This window comes from Mustela nigripes, chromosome 6, assembly GCF_022355385.1.
Source record: "Mustela nigripes isolate SB6536 chromosome 6, MUSNIG.SB6536, whole genome shotgun sequence".
NCBI lineage: Eukaryota > Metazoa > Chordata > Mammalia > Carnivora > Mustelidae > Mustela > Mustela nigripes.
Genome location: NC_081562.1, coordinates 6,825,329 through 6,841,979, shown reverse-complemented (window position 1 = coordinate 6,841,979; position 16,651 = coordinate 6,825,329). Strand labels below are relative to the sequence as shown.

Here is a 16,651-nt window from a genome sequence, read left to right as displayed (position 1 = left end):
AAAAAAAAAAAAAAAAAAGAAAAAGATGGTACAAAAAAAAAATCTTTATCTGTCATTGAATCCGACAACAGCAAATCAGGCTTTGCCAGAGGTCTTGATCAGGCTGAAGAGTCAGTGCTACAGACAGCAGTGCAGAATTCATGGTTCTCATGAAATGTAGAGATTCAGATGAGGCAGACTTGGTGCTTGCAAAAGAGGCAAATATGAAGTGTTCTCAAATTGTAATTGTTTTTTATGAAAAGAGACTAACTTGGCATTCTTGTAGAAAATGAAGCTCAAGGGGCACCTGGGTGGCTCAGTGGGTTAAAGCCTCTGCCTTTGGCTCAGGTCATGATCCCAGGGTCCTGGGATCGAGCCCCACATTGGGCTCTCTGCTCCGCGGAGAGCCTGCTTCCTCCTCTCTCTCTCTTTGCCTGCCTCTCTGCCTACTTGTGATCTGTCAAATAAATAAATTAAAAAATATTTAAAAAAAAAAAAAAGAAAGAAAATGAAGCTCAATAATTTTAAGAGGTTGCATTGCTTTTATATATATATTTTTATATATGTACTTATATGTATGTATGTTTGTATATATGGGCCTTGGGTTTTTTATTTATTAGTGTGAAGAAATAACATTCTAATGAAAAACCAGTTTGATAGGTTCTTTTTGAAGTATTGGGGGGGGAGTTGGGGTTCTTTTGCATCTACTAGCACTGGTGACTTTGAACAAATATAAGCTTTCTGTAGTTGCTCCCTGCATCAGAAAATAATATTTGAGACCATGGTATATTATTCCCCTGCATTCAAGAACACCTTTTCTAGAGACCCCGGGGTGGCTCAGTTGTTGGTCAGCTGCCTTCAGCTCTAGGTCGTGATCCCAGGCTCCTGGGATTGAGCCCCAACAGCTCCCTGTTCCACTGGGAGCCTGCTCCTCCCTCTCCAACTTCCCCTGCTTGTGTTCCCTCTCTCGCTGTCTCTCTCTCTCTCTCTGTCAAATAAATAAATAAAATCTTAAAAAAAAAAAAAAGAACACCTTTTCAAAATGTTGGGTAAGTCTTCATAGTTGTTACTCAATCAGAATTTGTGTTTAAATCCCGTATGCCCAAGGACCATTCTGGGTTTTTTGTTTACTTGGGGGTTTTCGGTGTGTATACATAAAATTACATCGATAAATCGTTTCCTTCCCTCCCTCTCTATCTCCCAGCCAACTAGCTTTCTTTCTTCCTTCCTTCCTTCAATTCATTCTTTCACATTTACCAAAACAAAAACAGCATTTCATAACCATGGGTAAGCCCATGTTTCTGGGATGCCATCATTTTCAGCACTCTAAGAAATAAATCATTTAAAGTTAGATTGAAAATTCTTCTGAAACCTTAACCTTTCAAATTTTATAATTATTTGGGTAATTTAAATATAACGGAAGCAATTTAAATTGGACAATGTAAAAGCAGCCATATCAGATTCATATCCATATCTATAGTTAGAGAAATGCAAGTTTATTTACAAAACCTCTGAAAGGAAAAATTTTTTTAAGATTTTATTTATTTATCAGAGAGAGAGAGAGAGAGCGTGTGCACAGGCAGGCAGAGTGGTAGCAGAGGCAGAGGGAGAAGCAGGCTCCCCGCCGAGCAAGGAGCTCAATCCCAGGATGCTGGAATCATGACCAGAGCCGAAGGCAGCCGCCCAACCAACTGAGCCACCCTGGCATCCCTGAAAGGAAAATTTTATTACAACCTCCTCACCCAAATGAGAAAACTAGATAAGTGCTGGTGTATTTTAATTAGGTAAGCAAAACTTAGTTAAATGGACATTTAAAGTTTCCTTCTAGGGAACCATTCCTTTTCAAGAAGTTGAAATCTCTGTGCTGTATTGGATAAAAGGTCATGATTCAAGGAATGTCTAGACCTCATTCATGGAAACATAATCATAATCAGATGGTTAAAGATGTTGGCAGTTTAGGATCTTCTGGAATAAATGAGTGAATAGAATTCTGAAATCTAAATTCTTGACCTGCATGTTGTTTCTTTACCGCAGCTCATTCCTTGCATGTAGGCTCAGTCTTCTCAGTATTTGGGTTACTGGTTCTGCAGAAGCCAGGAAAAACAATAACTTTGTAGTAATCAGAATGTTATCCAACTATATATTGTACTTTATTGTGAATACTGGTAAATAGTCAAGAGTTTTATATTCCTTTTTTAAAAACCAGAATAAACAAGACTGTGTTTCTGACATAAAGATAGTCATCAAGATCAATGGAATAGACTTGACAGTCCAAAAAGAAACCCACATATTTTTTATAAGGATGCCAAGGCAATTTAGTGGAAGAAAGAATAGTCTTTTTCACAAACAGTGCTAGAACAATTGGATGTCCACATGCAGAAGTGTGAAGTTGGACCGTTATCTCATAGTATGGACAAAATAAATTCAAAATGGATCAAAGACCTAAATGAAACAGCCCAAACTATGAAGTATAAAACTCTTAGAATTGCATATTAAGGATTAAACTTTGCTATATGTACAACGGGAGGAGGTAAGCTTTTGAGGGTTAATATATGATTCAACACACATGCCCTTTGCCCCCTCTGTGCCAGGTCCTATGCCAGGGGCACGGGTTAATCTGGGTCAGTTTCCTCAAGCAGCTCAAGTCTAGTGTGGGAGGTAGACACCTACACTGGTAATTACAACACTGCATAGTAAGTATCATTATAGAGCTGGGTTTTTCAACCCTGGCACTATTAACATTTTGTACAACATAATTCTTTTCTGTTGGAGGCCGTCCCGTGCATTGTGAGATATTTAGCGGCATCCCTGTTCTCTCCCACTAGATGCCAGTAGCACTCCCTAAATCAAGAAAATAAAAAATGTAAACATTTCCAAAAATCTCCTGGGGAACAAAATCACTCTAATTTGAGAACCACTGTTACAGGGTGAGCACAATGAGCTTTCTTTCTCCTGGAGTACTGAAATGCCAAGTACATTTTTCCCTGTTACGTCTTGGCTATGTTTGTTGGGTTGTCTTGGGTCCTCTGCAAGATTTATTTAGTCCCTTTCTCTTCTTTCTTTCTTTTTTTTTCTTTGTCTCCAGTCTGTGGTTAGTGCCATCAGAAAATTTTTAGAGGACATCCCAGACCTGCACCTAGTTTATACCCACCACCCCCTCCTGCTCAGATTCTTCCTGTCGTATCCAGAGCTGATGAGCAGGTTTGGGCACCGTGTCCTGGAACTTTGGTTCTCCTGGGAAGAGAGCAGCTATGAGGAGCTGGATGATGTCCCCTCTGCTGGACAGTCCCCGCTTCCTGCCAGCTTAACAGCCCTGTTCCGCATGCTCAGAAGCAGCCCCAGCATCCTGCTCATTTTGCTAGTAGGTGACCACTTGCTGAGTGGTGGGCTCTTTCTCTCTCTCTGGGAGCTGGATTACTGGGGTCAGGAGGCAACTACTGATGTTTGTGTCTGCCTCTGGATTTATCGACGTTTCCATGTGAACTGGCAGGCAGATGCCTGTTTTCTATGAATCCATACTCTTTTCTAAGTCTAATGGAAGTTTGTTCACTGAGAGATCTGGCCCTCTGTACTTCTCACGAGATAGAACTGTGCAATACTGACCCCAGTCACCATTCCCTCTCACCTCCCTGTCTTCTCGACATTAAACAAGGGCTTAATGTCAGAGGAGACCCCTGGGGCATGTTAATGGAGATGGTTGATTATAGAGGGCTGTGCATTTTTTTTTTTTTTTTTTTTTTGCCATGACTCACAAGATAACATTATATGTGCAACACACTCCCTTGGGCAAACCCTAAGTAATCCCAAGTTGTCAGAAATTCAAGCGCTTTTTTTTTTTTTAATGAATTAAGACATTCCTATAATTCCTATCAGGTATATCAGATAAGTCATCTAGCTGCCTATCATCTGCAATTTCTTTTTTAAAAGATTTTATTTATTCACTTGACAGAGATCACAAGTAGGCAGAGAGGCAGGCAGAGAGAGAGGAGGAAGGAGGCTCCCTGCTTAGCAGAGAGCCCGATGTGGGGCTCGATCCCAGGACTAACCCGAGCGGAAGGCAGAGGCCTTAACCCACTGAGCCACCCAGGCGCCCCTCATCTGCAATTTCTAATACACTACCTTTAGCTCCATCTTTTCTTCATCCACTCAAGAAAGCATGTTGGAAAATAAATTAATGAGAGTGACATAGTTTTATTATAGAGGTAACCGCTAGAATTTGTTATTTATTTAAAAAAGAAAATCATCTGCCCCATTTGACTTTTTTTTTTAGATTTTTAAAATTTATTTATTTATTTATTTTTATTTATTTATTTGACCGAGAGAGAGACAGTGAGAGAGGGAACACAAGTAGGGGAGAGGGAGAAGCAGGCTTCCTGCTGAGCAGGGAGCCCAACGTAGGGCTTGAACAGGGAGCCTGATGTGGGGCTCAATCAGGGAGCCCGATGCAGGGCTTGATGTGGGGAGCCTGATGTGGGGCTTGATGCAGGGAGCCTGATCTGGGCCTCGATGTGGGGAGCCCGATGCGGTCCCATCCCGAGACCCTGGGATCATGTCCTGAGCCAAAGGCAGATGCTTAACACCTGAGCCACTCAGGAGCCCCCCTTTGACACTGTATTCAGTGAGTGATTACTAGTGGCAGGTGCCCAACTGACTGCTGCATGGGAGACATTTAGTTTAAAACCACTGCTTTCAATGCCAACTCACCAACTTTGCCCTTCCCTAGTCCAGGAAGAATGACAGCCCGTTAGGGAAGAGTGGGGATTCCTTTGATGTTCTTAATCACCAACAAACATGGTTTATTGAGTTTTTTATTGGGCTGACTTTATTAGTGACTGTGGTGAAAATGACACCTTCACGTTGTAGACCTCACTTCCTTAGGTACGTGCTTCTGTCCATAGTCACATATGCATGTACACGCTCCCCGCTCAGACTTTAGTCTTTGTCTTCCATCCCTGAGATCTCTCATCTTGTGAGGCCACATGTGTTGGCTTGATAGGGACCACATTCATGCTTTGGCTCAAATTCTTCCTTGGAAGAGGAGGAAAAGAGAAGGAATGGGCTAAAAATAAAGCTTCAGTTATAGAGGAGGAAGGCCAAGATGGGTGCCAGGAAGAGTAGCAATGGATGGAGTGAAGATACTGAATTTTCTTTGCGATGAAGCATTCAAGGATAGTTTCTCACACAGAGTAGGTACTTAAAAATATTTGCTGACCCGTTGAATCAGGGTTCTGGACAGAAGCCATTCTCTCTCTCTCAAAAAAAAGCAGATCTTCTGATAGAGATATTTATGGTACTTTTTTCTTTTTAAACAAAGAGATAGGTTTAGGTAGATTTCCCATAGGTCACAAAAGTTGAAATTAAAACCCAGATTTTGACTCCCTGTGTAATGTTCTTCCCAGTTAACTGAGCTAACTCTCAGAACAAGAGAGAAAACTACCCTGAACCAGTGTTCCATCTAACAGGAGAGCTCTTTATTTGAGCAATGGGATACAGGGAAGAACTGGACCTAGAGCCTGCCCCATAGGCCAGGGAGAGAATCAGACACAACAAACCAGTAGGACCTGTCCTAACAGTGTGGCAGTAAAGGTGAGGCAGAGTACCTGGGGGGCGGGGGGCAGAAAGATGTCATATATTGCAAAGGATTTGACAAGTGACAGTGTTGGGGAAGGGTCCTGCCAGGCCAGCACAGCAGCATGCAAGTTCTTACTGTGATTTAAGGACATTGAGTGGTCGGGTGACGTTTTGGAGCATGGAGGATATGTCACAGGAGTTGAGGTTGAAGAAGCATAGGGAAGAGCAGGTTTTTAGAGGCCTTGAGTTTAGTTGTTCACTTTTTCTTTTATCATACATTTATTTTGTACTTACTAGGCACTAGTCATTCGGATTTGGTTGTTCCATTGCCACTGAGGAAATCGCAGATGCTTGTATCATCTGTCACCGTATAGAGACTTCTAAAGCATCCCTGGGAAGGGAGAGTCAAAAAGTGGTGAAGCTAGGAAGAAACCCCAGGTCATGACACTGGGCTATGGGAGTGGTAGAGTCTAAGCCCTGTAGGCTTACTTCTGATTGCTCCGGTTGTCTTCTGCTGGGACCCAGACGCTCGCTGGTCCCTCCCTTCCCAACCCTTTCATGTTCATGTCCTTCCCTTTACAGCCAAACCCCTAGAAGTAGTTTTCTGCTCTCAAAACTGTCATCTCTTACTTATTCCTTCACTCATTGGCTTTTGCCCACATTGCTACTTGAAACTGTTCTTAGCAGGATCAACAGCAATGTTCTTGTGACTAATTACAGTGGACTTTTTGGTTCTCATCTTACATGACCTGTTATTATTTCATGATTATCCACTTTTTATTGACACACTCTTGGTTTTGGCAATACCAGCTCTCTTAATTTTTCTCTTACCTCTCTTGGTGCTTCTCCCAGTCTCTTTCATAAAAAGTTTTCTTTCTGGCTAGTGCTTGGAAGTTGATGTGCCTCATAGTTTTGTCCTAGGTTCTCTTTATACTCAGTGTCTTCTTTCTGGGCTGTGTCAATAATTCTCATGGATTTGGTTGCCGCCTGCTACATGCCGATGACCCAAATCTCTGTCTCCATCTGTGACCTTTCTCCTGAGCTCCAGACCCATGTAGCGAATCTTCTGTTTGACATTTCTGTCTAAAATGGAGCTCATTATCTTCCTCCCCCAAGTTTTCTTTCTCAGTCTGGGTCCTTCTAGGATGGTGATCCCTCCTTAGAGGAAGACTACCCTGCATCACTAGCTTTAAGGAGTGTAAGTACTTAAAGGAAATAAGCCAAAGAGAAAATGAATCTCAAGAGACCAAATTCTCTTTTTTTGTTTGTTTAAGATTTTATTTATTTATTTGTCAGAAAGAGAGAGAGAGAGAGCGTGCATACAAGCAGGCAGAGAGTAGGCAGAGGCAGAGAGAGAAACAGGCTCCCTGCCGAGCAAGGAGCCCCATGCGGGACTCAATCCCAGGACCCTGGGATCATGACCTGAGCTGAAGGCAGTGGCTTAACCCACTGAACCACCCAGGCATCCTAAGACCAAATTCTTAGAGAGACTATGTCTCAGGCAGGCTGGGGCAGGCACTCCGCCCTTTATTGTGACCCAGTTACTGTCCTTGGATGTGAACCACCCTCACTACCCCTCCTCCCTGGGCAGGGAGGAAGGAGCCTTGGGTTTTGCTCGCCTAGAGTTCCAAAAGAAAAATCTATCCCAAGGGCTAGATGCTACATAGGGACCCAGGAAGATGAAGACTTTTCTGAGCTTCAGTTTCCTTGTGTATAAATTAGAGATAACATGTAGATAAATATATGGGAATAATATGTGGACAGAATATGTAGGGAAACACTCTTGTTATCCTGTACATAGTTAGACTTATCACTGAATCAGAGAGAGAATGGTAATCTCAGAACAGCTTATTAAATTGCTCAAGGTCATATAACTAATAAAGGTCATGACTGTGATTGGAGCCTACAAGTTAATGAGCTTTTCACTAAATTAGATCCTGGAAACATCAGTGGTTAAAAAGAATAGCAAGGAACAACTTTGCTGTCTGTTTATACATATAATTCTTACCATTTCTCCCCAGCTTCTAGCCACAGGAGGGGAAAAGTGTCTAAAAATATGTGTTGGTACCAATTTCTGTTTTTGATATGGGTAATTAACAGCTGAAAACAAAGCTGTTAATTGCCACTCTTATCAATGGGTGGTCTTTCATGTAGGTTGTTTAAATGTGAAAAACAATGATGTCACAGAATCTCTGTTTGTTTCCTCCTTACCCGTATCACCCTACTCCATCCCACTCAGAAATTTCTGGACAGCTCTGGGCAAGAGAGACTGCAGAGTGGACCATGTTCCATCCAGAGCCTTCTGCACCGACCCACACAGTGGGGTGCATTCTTCCTCCCTGGCATTCACCATAGCCACAGAAGGCTGTGTAGCCTTCTTCCTTTTAGACTGTTAAAATTTAACTCAGGGTCCTGAGGGACCAGCTCTCTAGCTAGGCAGCCAAGTGCTGGTGAAGGAGCAGGATCAGGGAATTGACCTTGGGCAAATCATACCCTGTAAAGTAAAATGGCTCTTGTAAATGAACTGAGAGTCTCCCTAGCCCTCCTATTCTGTGATCATCTCCTTCTAGAGAAGTTTTCTGAGTCCCTATATAAGGTGACAAAAATGAAGCCAAACTCATGCCTGTTTTTCCTTAACTCACAGCGTAGTAGATTTTATAGTGCCACCGCTGTCTCAGCAGGCAGGCTACTTAATCTGCCTGTTTCCTCATTTGAAAAATTAGGGTGACACCTATCTAGAAGAGTTTTGAAGATACAGATAATCCATCAACAAACACCCAGCTGCAGTTTGAACACATCGCAGGACCTGACATTATTAGTCCATAGTTGAGCAATCGTTGTTGATTTATAGTTGTTTCTCTGGCAGCTGTGGGCGTTTGTGAAGAGCCAAGCCCAGATGCCCCGTGTCACCCAGTGATCAGCACATCTGGAGTTGTCTGGCTGGGTGCCCCATAGCCATGTCTATCTGTGTGTCAGCTGTCCTCCCTGGAAAGGGAGTCTGTGAGTGACCTTGGCTGCATAGCACCCAGCATGTTAGCCTGTCCAAAGGAATTGGCTTGTTTGAGCTGGTAGGTGCCAGGAGCTATCAGTAGGATGGTCTCTGGAGTGGCTTCTGACTGGCTTTGCCTGTAACATATACTCATTAAAATACCTCTGAAAGCAAATAAAAAGCGATGTCCTTTCCTACCTTCTGAACCCAAGGCCTTTACAGCTTGGGGCAGAAATAGCCAGATGCCGTGGAAGAAAAAGGGGCCTGACCTGGTCCTCGCTTCCCTTCCTGTGCCCTGAATCTGTCCTAACCCATCCTTTTCCTGCCCTGTGACATCTCCATCCCCCTCTCTTTTCCTCCCTTAAGGCACATTCAGGTCCCTTGTCTGAAATAACCTCTTCTTGACCCTAAAATTTACCTTTTCAGAGAGAGGCATCCTGGAAAGTAGAAACAACTTTGGGCTTGGAAGTAGTGTGCCACTTACTGGCTTGTGTGACCTTTGGCATACCACATAATCGCTCTGAGTCTGTTTCTTCCTATTTGGGATGGACCTTTTCAACAGATTAGTACATAATAGGTGACAAGCAAGGGAGTGCTCCCTTCCCCAGGTTCTGTGACACCATCATCCTGGGTCCTTCCCCAGTTCCTCTCTTTTTCCAACCTGTCCCCAACCGTGATGTCTTCTGAGCTCTGGCTTCCTTTTCTCCTGCTCAGGATCTCATCTATTCCAGCCCAGTGGACACAGCCCGCAAAGTAGTGATTGTCCTAAGGACCTTTTTGAGGAAGAATGAGGATGTCGAAGTGAGTGGTCTCATCCGAGGCCACTTCCTGCTGATCCTACAACAACTGTTGATGGAACATGGGGCCTCTCCCTCAGGAGGTTAGTCTGGAGCTGTCAGGAGCGTGTTTTGACCTTTAACTCAAAGAGGTCTGCTCCAGGGACGCCTGGGTGGCTCAGTTGGTTAAGCGGCTGCCTTTGGCTCAGGTCATGATCCCAGCGTGCTGGGATCGAGTCCCACGTCGCAGGGAGCCTGCTTCTCCCTCTGCCTCTGCCTGCCATTCTGTCTGCCTATGCTCGCTCTCTCCCCCTCTCTCTCTGATAAATAAATAAAATCTTTAAAAAAAAAAAAAAAAAAGAGATCTGCTCCAGGAGAGACAGAGACTGAGCACTCAGCATACTTAATGTATGTGTGTGCGCGTATGGAGCGCATGTGTTTATGTTTAATGTTTCTGCGTGTTTAGCATAAGTGGGTGTGTTCAGTCTATGCATGCATGTCCCCACCCAGCATGGCATGTGTTCAGAGCTGTTTCATAAGAATGGTAGCCCCCATTTGGGAAGAAGAAAGCAGGAAATAATGGGGGAGGCCAGAAAGGCAGCAGAAGCCTGCAAAGGCTCGGAAGTGGGTGGATCTGAAATGTGTTAGAAGCTGCTAGTGAGATCCAGAAGGATAGTTTCCAAATCTGGAATGGGACTCCCCGGAGTCCCTGGAGTCCAGGAAGTTTGATGTTTGGTGCAGTTTAAAGACACTGAAAAGGTTGGCTTTGCTTTATCTTTTCCTATTTTTAAAAAGTTGAAATTTAAAATCTCCAAGCAATTAAGAGGAAGTGGGAGGAGAACTGTAGTTCATTTGATCCAGTCCTGACTGAGGATGAAAGTTTTCAGATGAATTTAAGAGGGTCTAGAGGAGCTGAGTCCTTCCTTGGCAGGGAAGGATAAGTCACATCTAACTGATAATAATGTATAAGAGCCATAAGATTTCATGGAAACATAGTTGAAAAAATGTGGGCATTGAACTCAGATTTAAGTTCAAGTCTTGACCCTGCCACTAACTGGCTGTCGGAGCTTGGAGAAGTCACTCAGCCTCTCTGAGCTGGTTTCTTTTCTTTCTTTCTTTCTTTTTTTTTTTTTTTTTATAATTTAAAGATTTTACTATTTATCTGACAGATCACAAGTAGGCAGAGAGGCAGGCAGGAGAGAGGAGAAAGCAGGCTCCCCGCTGATCAGAGAGCCCAATGTGGGGCTGGATCCCAGGACCATGACCTGAGACAAAGGCAGAGGCTTTAACCCACTGAGCCACCCAGGTGCCCCTGAGCCTGTTTTCTTTCTTTTTTTTTTTTTTTTTAAAGATTTTATTTATTTATTTGACAGAGAGAAATCACAAGTAGACGGAGAGGCAGGCCAAAAGAGAGAGAGGGAAGCAGGCTCCCTGCTGAGCAGAGAGCCCGATGCGGGACTCGATCCCAGGACCCTGAGATCATGACCCGAGCCGAAGGCAGCGGCTTAACCCACTGAGCCACCCAGGCGCCCCTGAGCCTGTTTTCTTAACTGCAAAATAGAAATAGTCTCTATTTCACAAGGAGGATTAAGTGAAATATTAAGTTTCTGGTACCCAGCCCAGAGTTGGCACCCAGTTTGTCAGTTGCCCCTGTACTGAAGGAAGAAGGCAGGAGGTAGGAGTGAATCCCAGCAAACATTTACAGTGGGGTCGGATGTCTATTTGACCTTGAGGTGATCTGAGCATTAGGTCTCCTGACCAGCCCTCCTGTTCCTTGCAGCCTCAGGGAACCTGCCATTGCTCCTGAGCCTCCTTTCTTTAGTGCAGCTGAAGAACACATCAGAGCAAGAACTGGACAGCATGGCCATGAAGCTTCTTCACCAAGGTGCCTGGGCTTGGGACAGTGCCTGAGGGCCCAGGGCTAGGCATGCTCCTTTATTCCATCATTCAGCCTTTTGGAAGAAGCTAGTGGGTCACTGTTCCTGTGAGCTTCCTGCTGTGGATACTTTTAGATCTTTCTTTAATTGTACAGTGGGAGTGTTTGGGAAAAGAAACAAAAACAGAACATTGTATGACAGGCACAGCTCTAGAGTCAGGAATGCCTTCGTTTGTTTGTTCTCAGTCACTAGTTATGCAGCCTTGGGCAGTCACCTGGCTTTCGGTTCCTCACAAGTAAAACAGTAGTGCTTAGCTGATGTAGGGTTAAGATAAGGGAGAGCTAGAGGTCGAATACTCAAATGCTTGGCACACAGTAGATAGACCTCCAGTGCAGCTCTGTGCAGGCTCCCTTTTCTGGGCACAAGCTCAGTTCTCCCCCGCACTCCACAACTGACTCAGGATCTGATGATCCACGTCACAGTTCCCTAAGCCTCTTTCACCTGTACCCAGACCTCAACAGGACTTTCATTGCATTTCATTAATGTCGTTGCCACTTCATAGGTAGCATCCTTAGGAAGGTTTATTGAGGAAATACTGAAATCGATAGGAAAAATGGTGTGTCTTTAGTATCTGTGGACTGTCAGGTGCTCTGGCCACAGGTGAAGATGGTTCTTTCCTTGCCTGGAGCCCCAGCATCCTCATGAGATCAGTGTCAGACTTAAAAAGGGCCTTTAGGCCTGGCCTGGTGCTGGTCCTCCCAGCCTATCGGGTCAAGTGTAACACTCAGCTGGGAGGGAAGACTGGGACAAAATCAAACCGCTGTCAATAGGGCCTCTGGAGGGGATAATAATGACCTGAAACATATGTGTGAAGTATAATATACATTTATATACGATCCTTTTATTTGAGAGCATTGTGAGTAGAAGACGGGTGAGGAGAGGGCTGCTTATCTTGTTGGCCACAAGCCACTTAAAAGTCAAGTGTGATGTGGCCGCCAAAACAGTGAACGGAGACTTAGGTAGGTTTCATATTGAGGTGGTGTAGGTCAGGGAGCAAAGTGCCAAATCCCAGGAGGAAAGGGATATGTTCTGTAGATGTCTGCTCTACAGTGTAGTAACTACTCTGATGAGGGCTGGGGGAGCAATAGGCATCTAATCTTGCCATGAGAAGTTACAGAGGGCTTCATGGAGGAGGTGAACTTTGAGCTGAATCTCGATTGCTGAGTAGGAGTTAAGGAGTTAGCCAGATGTGAGGGTGATGTGAAAGAGAATATGGCAAATTCAGGGAACTTCACACTGATGTTGATGGAGTCCCCTGGAAAGGTGGTGAGTGCCCCATTGCTAGAAGATTTCAGAGGCTGGATCTTTTCCTGCTAGGGGTGGCAGGCTGACCTAGATGACCTCTGCAGACTCTCCAACCTGGAGTCTATTCTGGAACCAGTGCTGTTACAGGATGCCTTTAGATCACATAAACTTGTGTAGTTTGTCCTGAGCTGCAGCTGTGGGCTGCTTGCCTTCAGGTTTGTTACTGTGTTCCTCTTCCTTGGCTGTATTACCAAGGACACTTAGTTTGAGCTTGGTCCCCAAGACTGACAGACTGACATCTGAAATTCTTATTAGAATAAGGCCATTATCTATGAGAATTGTGAGTGCTGGTGTGCATTGAACCCATGAAGGGCTACATGATGGGGCCTGGGGACTCTTGCAGTGAGCAAGCTGTGTGGGAAATGCGGCCCCGCTGACGTGGACATCCTGCAGCCCGCCTTCAACTTCCTGTACTGGAGCCTTCATCAGACTACACCAAGCAGTCAGAAAAGAGGTGCTGAGGCCCCAGTGAGGCAATGAATAGGAGGGGTGCTGGGCAGTGTCTGTGGCCTTTGCTGCCTGTAGTTTTTTCCTGCTTGTGAAAATATATATCGGGAGGGGCGCTTGGGGTGCTCAGTTGTTAAGTGTCTGCCTTTGGCTCAGGTCATGATCCCAGAGTCCTGGGATGGAGGCCCACGTCGGGCTCCCTGCTCTGCGGGAAGCCTGCTTCTCCCTCTCCCACTCCCCCTGCTTGTGTTCTCTCTCTTGCTATGTCTCTCTGTCAAATAAATAAATAAAATCTTAAAAACTATATATACATATGGGGAGGATGTCGCTGGGCCAGATGGTCATAAGATTCTTTCTGATTCTGATAACCTGTGGTTCTAGAATGAAGCTGGAACCCATAGAGCCTAAAGCTGATCCTTTTGTTCATTTACCATGTGTGTGTGAAGTCCCTGGCAGGTGCTAACCACGATGCCGGCAGCCCTAGCAGGGCCTCCTGAGTAACTTATAGCCCTTACCCTGCCAACCATCTCCAGCTGCTGCAGTGCTCCTTAGTAGCACGGCCCTGATTGAGCTTCTGGAGAAGACTCTGGTACTCACCTGGACCAAGGGGGCCTCTCCCAGCACCACACTCCTTTGTTCCGCCTGGCTGCTCACTGCCTCCTTCTCTGCTCAGCAGCACGACGGCAGTCTGCAGGTGAGTCACTAGCCCGTGTGGCTCTGGGGCATGGGGTGGCACACAGAGGAGTGACAAAGTTCCTGAGTTCTGGTTCCCGCTCTTTGGCTTATTAGCTGGGTAACCTTGGCAAGATATTTAATCTCTGAGCTTCAGTGTCCTTGCCTACAGAATGGGGAAGAAGATGTCCATGGTTGTTGTCAGGTTGGTTTATATTAATTTATCATACATGGATAACCTTCATGCCGGGCTGTATTCTAGCCACAGAGGAATAAGAAATAAATACAGCACGTACCCCACACTTGGGAAACTTTGTATTGTAGTCTTTAAGCAAAGCTTTGAAAGGTAAGATTGTACCAGGCAAAGGCATTCCAGGTAAAGAGAGCAATTTGAAAAAAAGACACGAAGCTGCACAAATTTTGGACATGTGTACATATTTGGAGACTGGTGAGATACCATGTGACTAGAATGTAGGGAGTGGCCTGTCACACTGGACAGGAAGGCAGAAGCCAGCCTGTGGCCTTACAGTGCTAGGTGGTAAGCCATGAAATGCCAGACATATGCAAGTTGTCGTTGTGATTGTTGGGAAAGGTGATTCAGGGAACAGGGGAACAGTGGACATATCCACAGAGCACCTCTTCCTCTCAGTCCCTCCTCACCCCCTTGTATGGGACCTTCTCGTCAGAGTGACCTGCGTGAGATCCTATATGGGCTGCTCCACATTCCTGTGTCTCCTTCCTAAGCCTGACTGCTGCTGGCGGATAGAAGCCATCTTCTAGCCTTTGAGGTGTCTTTGCCCTGTGCCCAGCACTGTGCCATTGAAGTGCCGGGCACATGCTCTTTTGTGTAGAAGTGAAGTCATTTTTAAAGTTTGGCCTCCAAAAACAAAAACAAAAAACAACAACAAAATAAAGTTTGTCCTCTAAAGTGGCATCAGGCTGTGGCAGATCTGTACTATAATAAGTCTTCTGGGGTTTGCCCCAGCATTGATTGGGGACAGGAACATTTTTTGCTTTTCTGTGTGAGGCTGGTGGGCCCACCTTTCCCCTGCAGTCACCTGCCTGTGTGGGAACCTGCACCGTGTCTCTGGCTCGCTGGTCTTCAGCTCACACCCAGCCAGTTACCTACTACCCACCTCCATTCTGAGTCCTCTCCACTGCCTTAATGGTTCGTTCTCCCCTCAGAAGTGGCCTGTTCAGCCTCCTGGTCCCTGGCCTTTCCCTTGCTCCAGATCTCCTGTCCCTGCGGCCAGTTTGGTTGCACTCTCCACATGGCTGCTGAGAACCTGCTGACCTTGGTCCTTCTGCAGCCTTACTTTCTGCCATTCTACCCTTCTCTGTCCTCTGACCAACTGTTAGCTCCTCTCCAAATCGGCTCTGCTCTTTCTTTTTTTTTTTTTTTTTAAGATTTTATTTATTTATTTATTTATCAGAGAGACGGAGAGTGAGAAAGGGAGCACAGGCAGGCAGAGGCAGAGGGAGAAGCTCTGCTCTTTCATATCTCCATACGGTTGATGATTTGACTGAGTGATTGATTCTTTTATTTTCAAAGATTTTATTTATTTGACAGAAAGAGACACAGCGAGAGAGGGGAACACAAGCAGGGGTAGTGGGAGAGAGAGAGAAGCAGGCTTCCCACCAAGCAGAGAACCTGACACAGGGCTTGATCCCAGGACCCTGGGATCATGACCTGAGTGAAAGGCAGACGCTTAATGACTGAGCCACCCAGACGCCCCTGAGTGATTGATTCTTTTTTTTTTTTTTTTTAAGATTTAATTTATTTATTTGACAGAGAGAGAGAGATCACTAATAGACAGAGAGGCAGGCAGGGGGTGGGGAGCAGGCTCCCCACCAAGCAGAGAGCCCGATGTGAGACTCGATCTGAGTATCCTGAGATCATGACCTGAGCCGAAGGCAGAGACTTAACCCACTGAGCCACCCAGGCGCCCTGAGTCATTGATTCTTAATAGCCTTTATTCTTTTGAAGATTTTATTTTTTTGAAAGGGAGGAAGCCAGAAAGAGCACAAGCAAAAAAGTATGGAGGGGGAGGGGGAGAAGCAGGCTCCCCACTGAGCAGGGAGCCCAAAGCTGGGCTCGATCCCAGGACCCTGAGATCATGACCTGAGTCACCCAGGCACCCCTAATAGCCTTTATTTTATTTTACTAATTTATTTCTTTTTTAAACATTTTATTCATTAGAGAGAGAGAAAGCACAAGCAGGGGTTGAGGCAGAAGGGAGAAGCAGACTTTCTGCTGAGCTGGGAGCTGGATGTGGGGCTTGATTTCAAGACCTGGAGATCATGACCTGAGCTGAAGGCAGGTGCTCAACCATCTGAGACACCCAGGCACCCCTATTTTATTTATTTTTTAACATTTTATTTCTTTATATTTTCAGTATATATGCTGCCAAAGCAAGCACTATTTATTTATTTTCAGAGAAGGAGAGCAAGAGCACACAAGCAGGGGGAACAGCAAGCAGAGGGAGAAGCAGGCTCTTCTGCTGACCAAGGAGCCCAATGTGGGACTCGATCCTAGAACCCTGGGATCATGGCCTTCTGCTGAAGGCAGCCGCTTAGCTGACTAAGCCACCCAGGTGTCCCAATAGCTTTAATTTTAAAGGTAGTTTTAGCTATACTGAAAGATTGAGCTAATATCACAGAGTTCCTGAATAACTCCTATACGGTTTCCTCTGTGAGCATCTTACATTAGTATGTCATCTCAATACCTTTGTACAAATTGGTTCTTCTGCCTAGAACCTGCTGATTCCACCAGCCAAACATTTTTGACGAACTGCTTTGTTTCAGACTGTGATAGATCCAAGCAGAGAAGTAATTCCTGCCTTGAAGCAGCGTATGTTCTGGGTGAGGCAAGCAGAGCAGACTCAGCTTTGAACCCATGACTCCCAACTAACCCCTCAGTTTGGACAGTGCTTTGACTTTAAAGACACGTTCCCCAATGCTGAGCCTCAGCTGTT

General features: G+C 45.1%; 1 protein-coding gene and 1 pseudogene across 1 annotated transcript in view; both read left to right on the top strand.

The window, feature by feature from the left end:
* The window catches only part of LOC132020898 (chromobox protein homolog 3-like), a 3,568-nt pseudogene extending 3,296 nt beyond the window's left edge, over positions 1-272 (top strand).
* Positions 1-16,651, top strand: part of MEI1 (meiotic double-stranded break formation protein 1) — a 79,583-nt gene that overhangs the window by 46,226 nt on the left and 16,706 nt on the right. Inside the window, exons 20-24 of the mRNA XM_059404581.1 lie at positions 3,065-3,340; positions 9,254-9,419; positions 11,096-11,200; positions 12,901-13,011; positions 13,538-13,698. Of these exons, the coding sequence (XP_059260564.1) occupies positions 3,065-3,340; positions 9,254-9,419; positions 11,096-11,200; positions 12,901-13,011; positions 13,538-13,698 (819 nt within the window). The remainder of the gene's footprint in view (positions 1-3,064; positions 3,341-9,253; positions 9,420-11,095; positions 11,201-12,900; positions 13,012-13,537; positions 13,699-16,651) is intronic.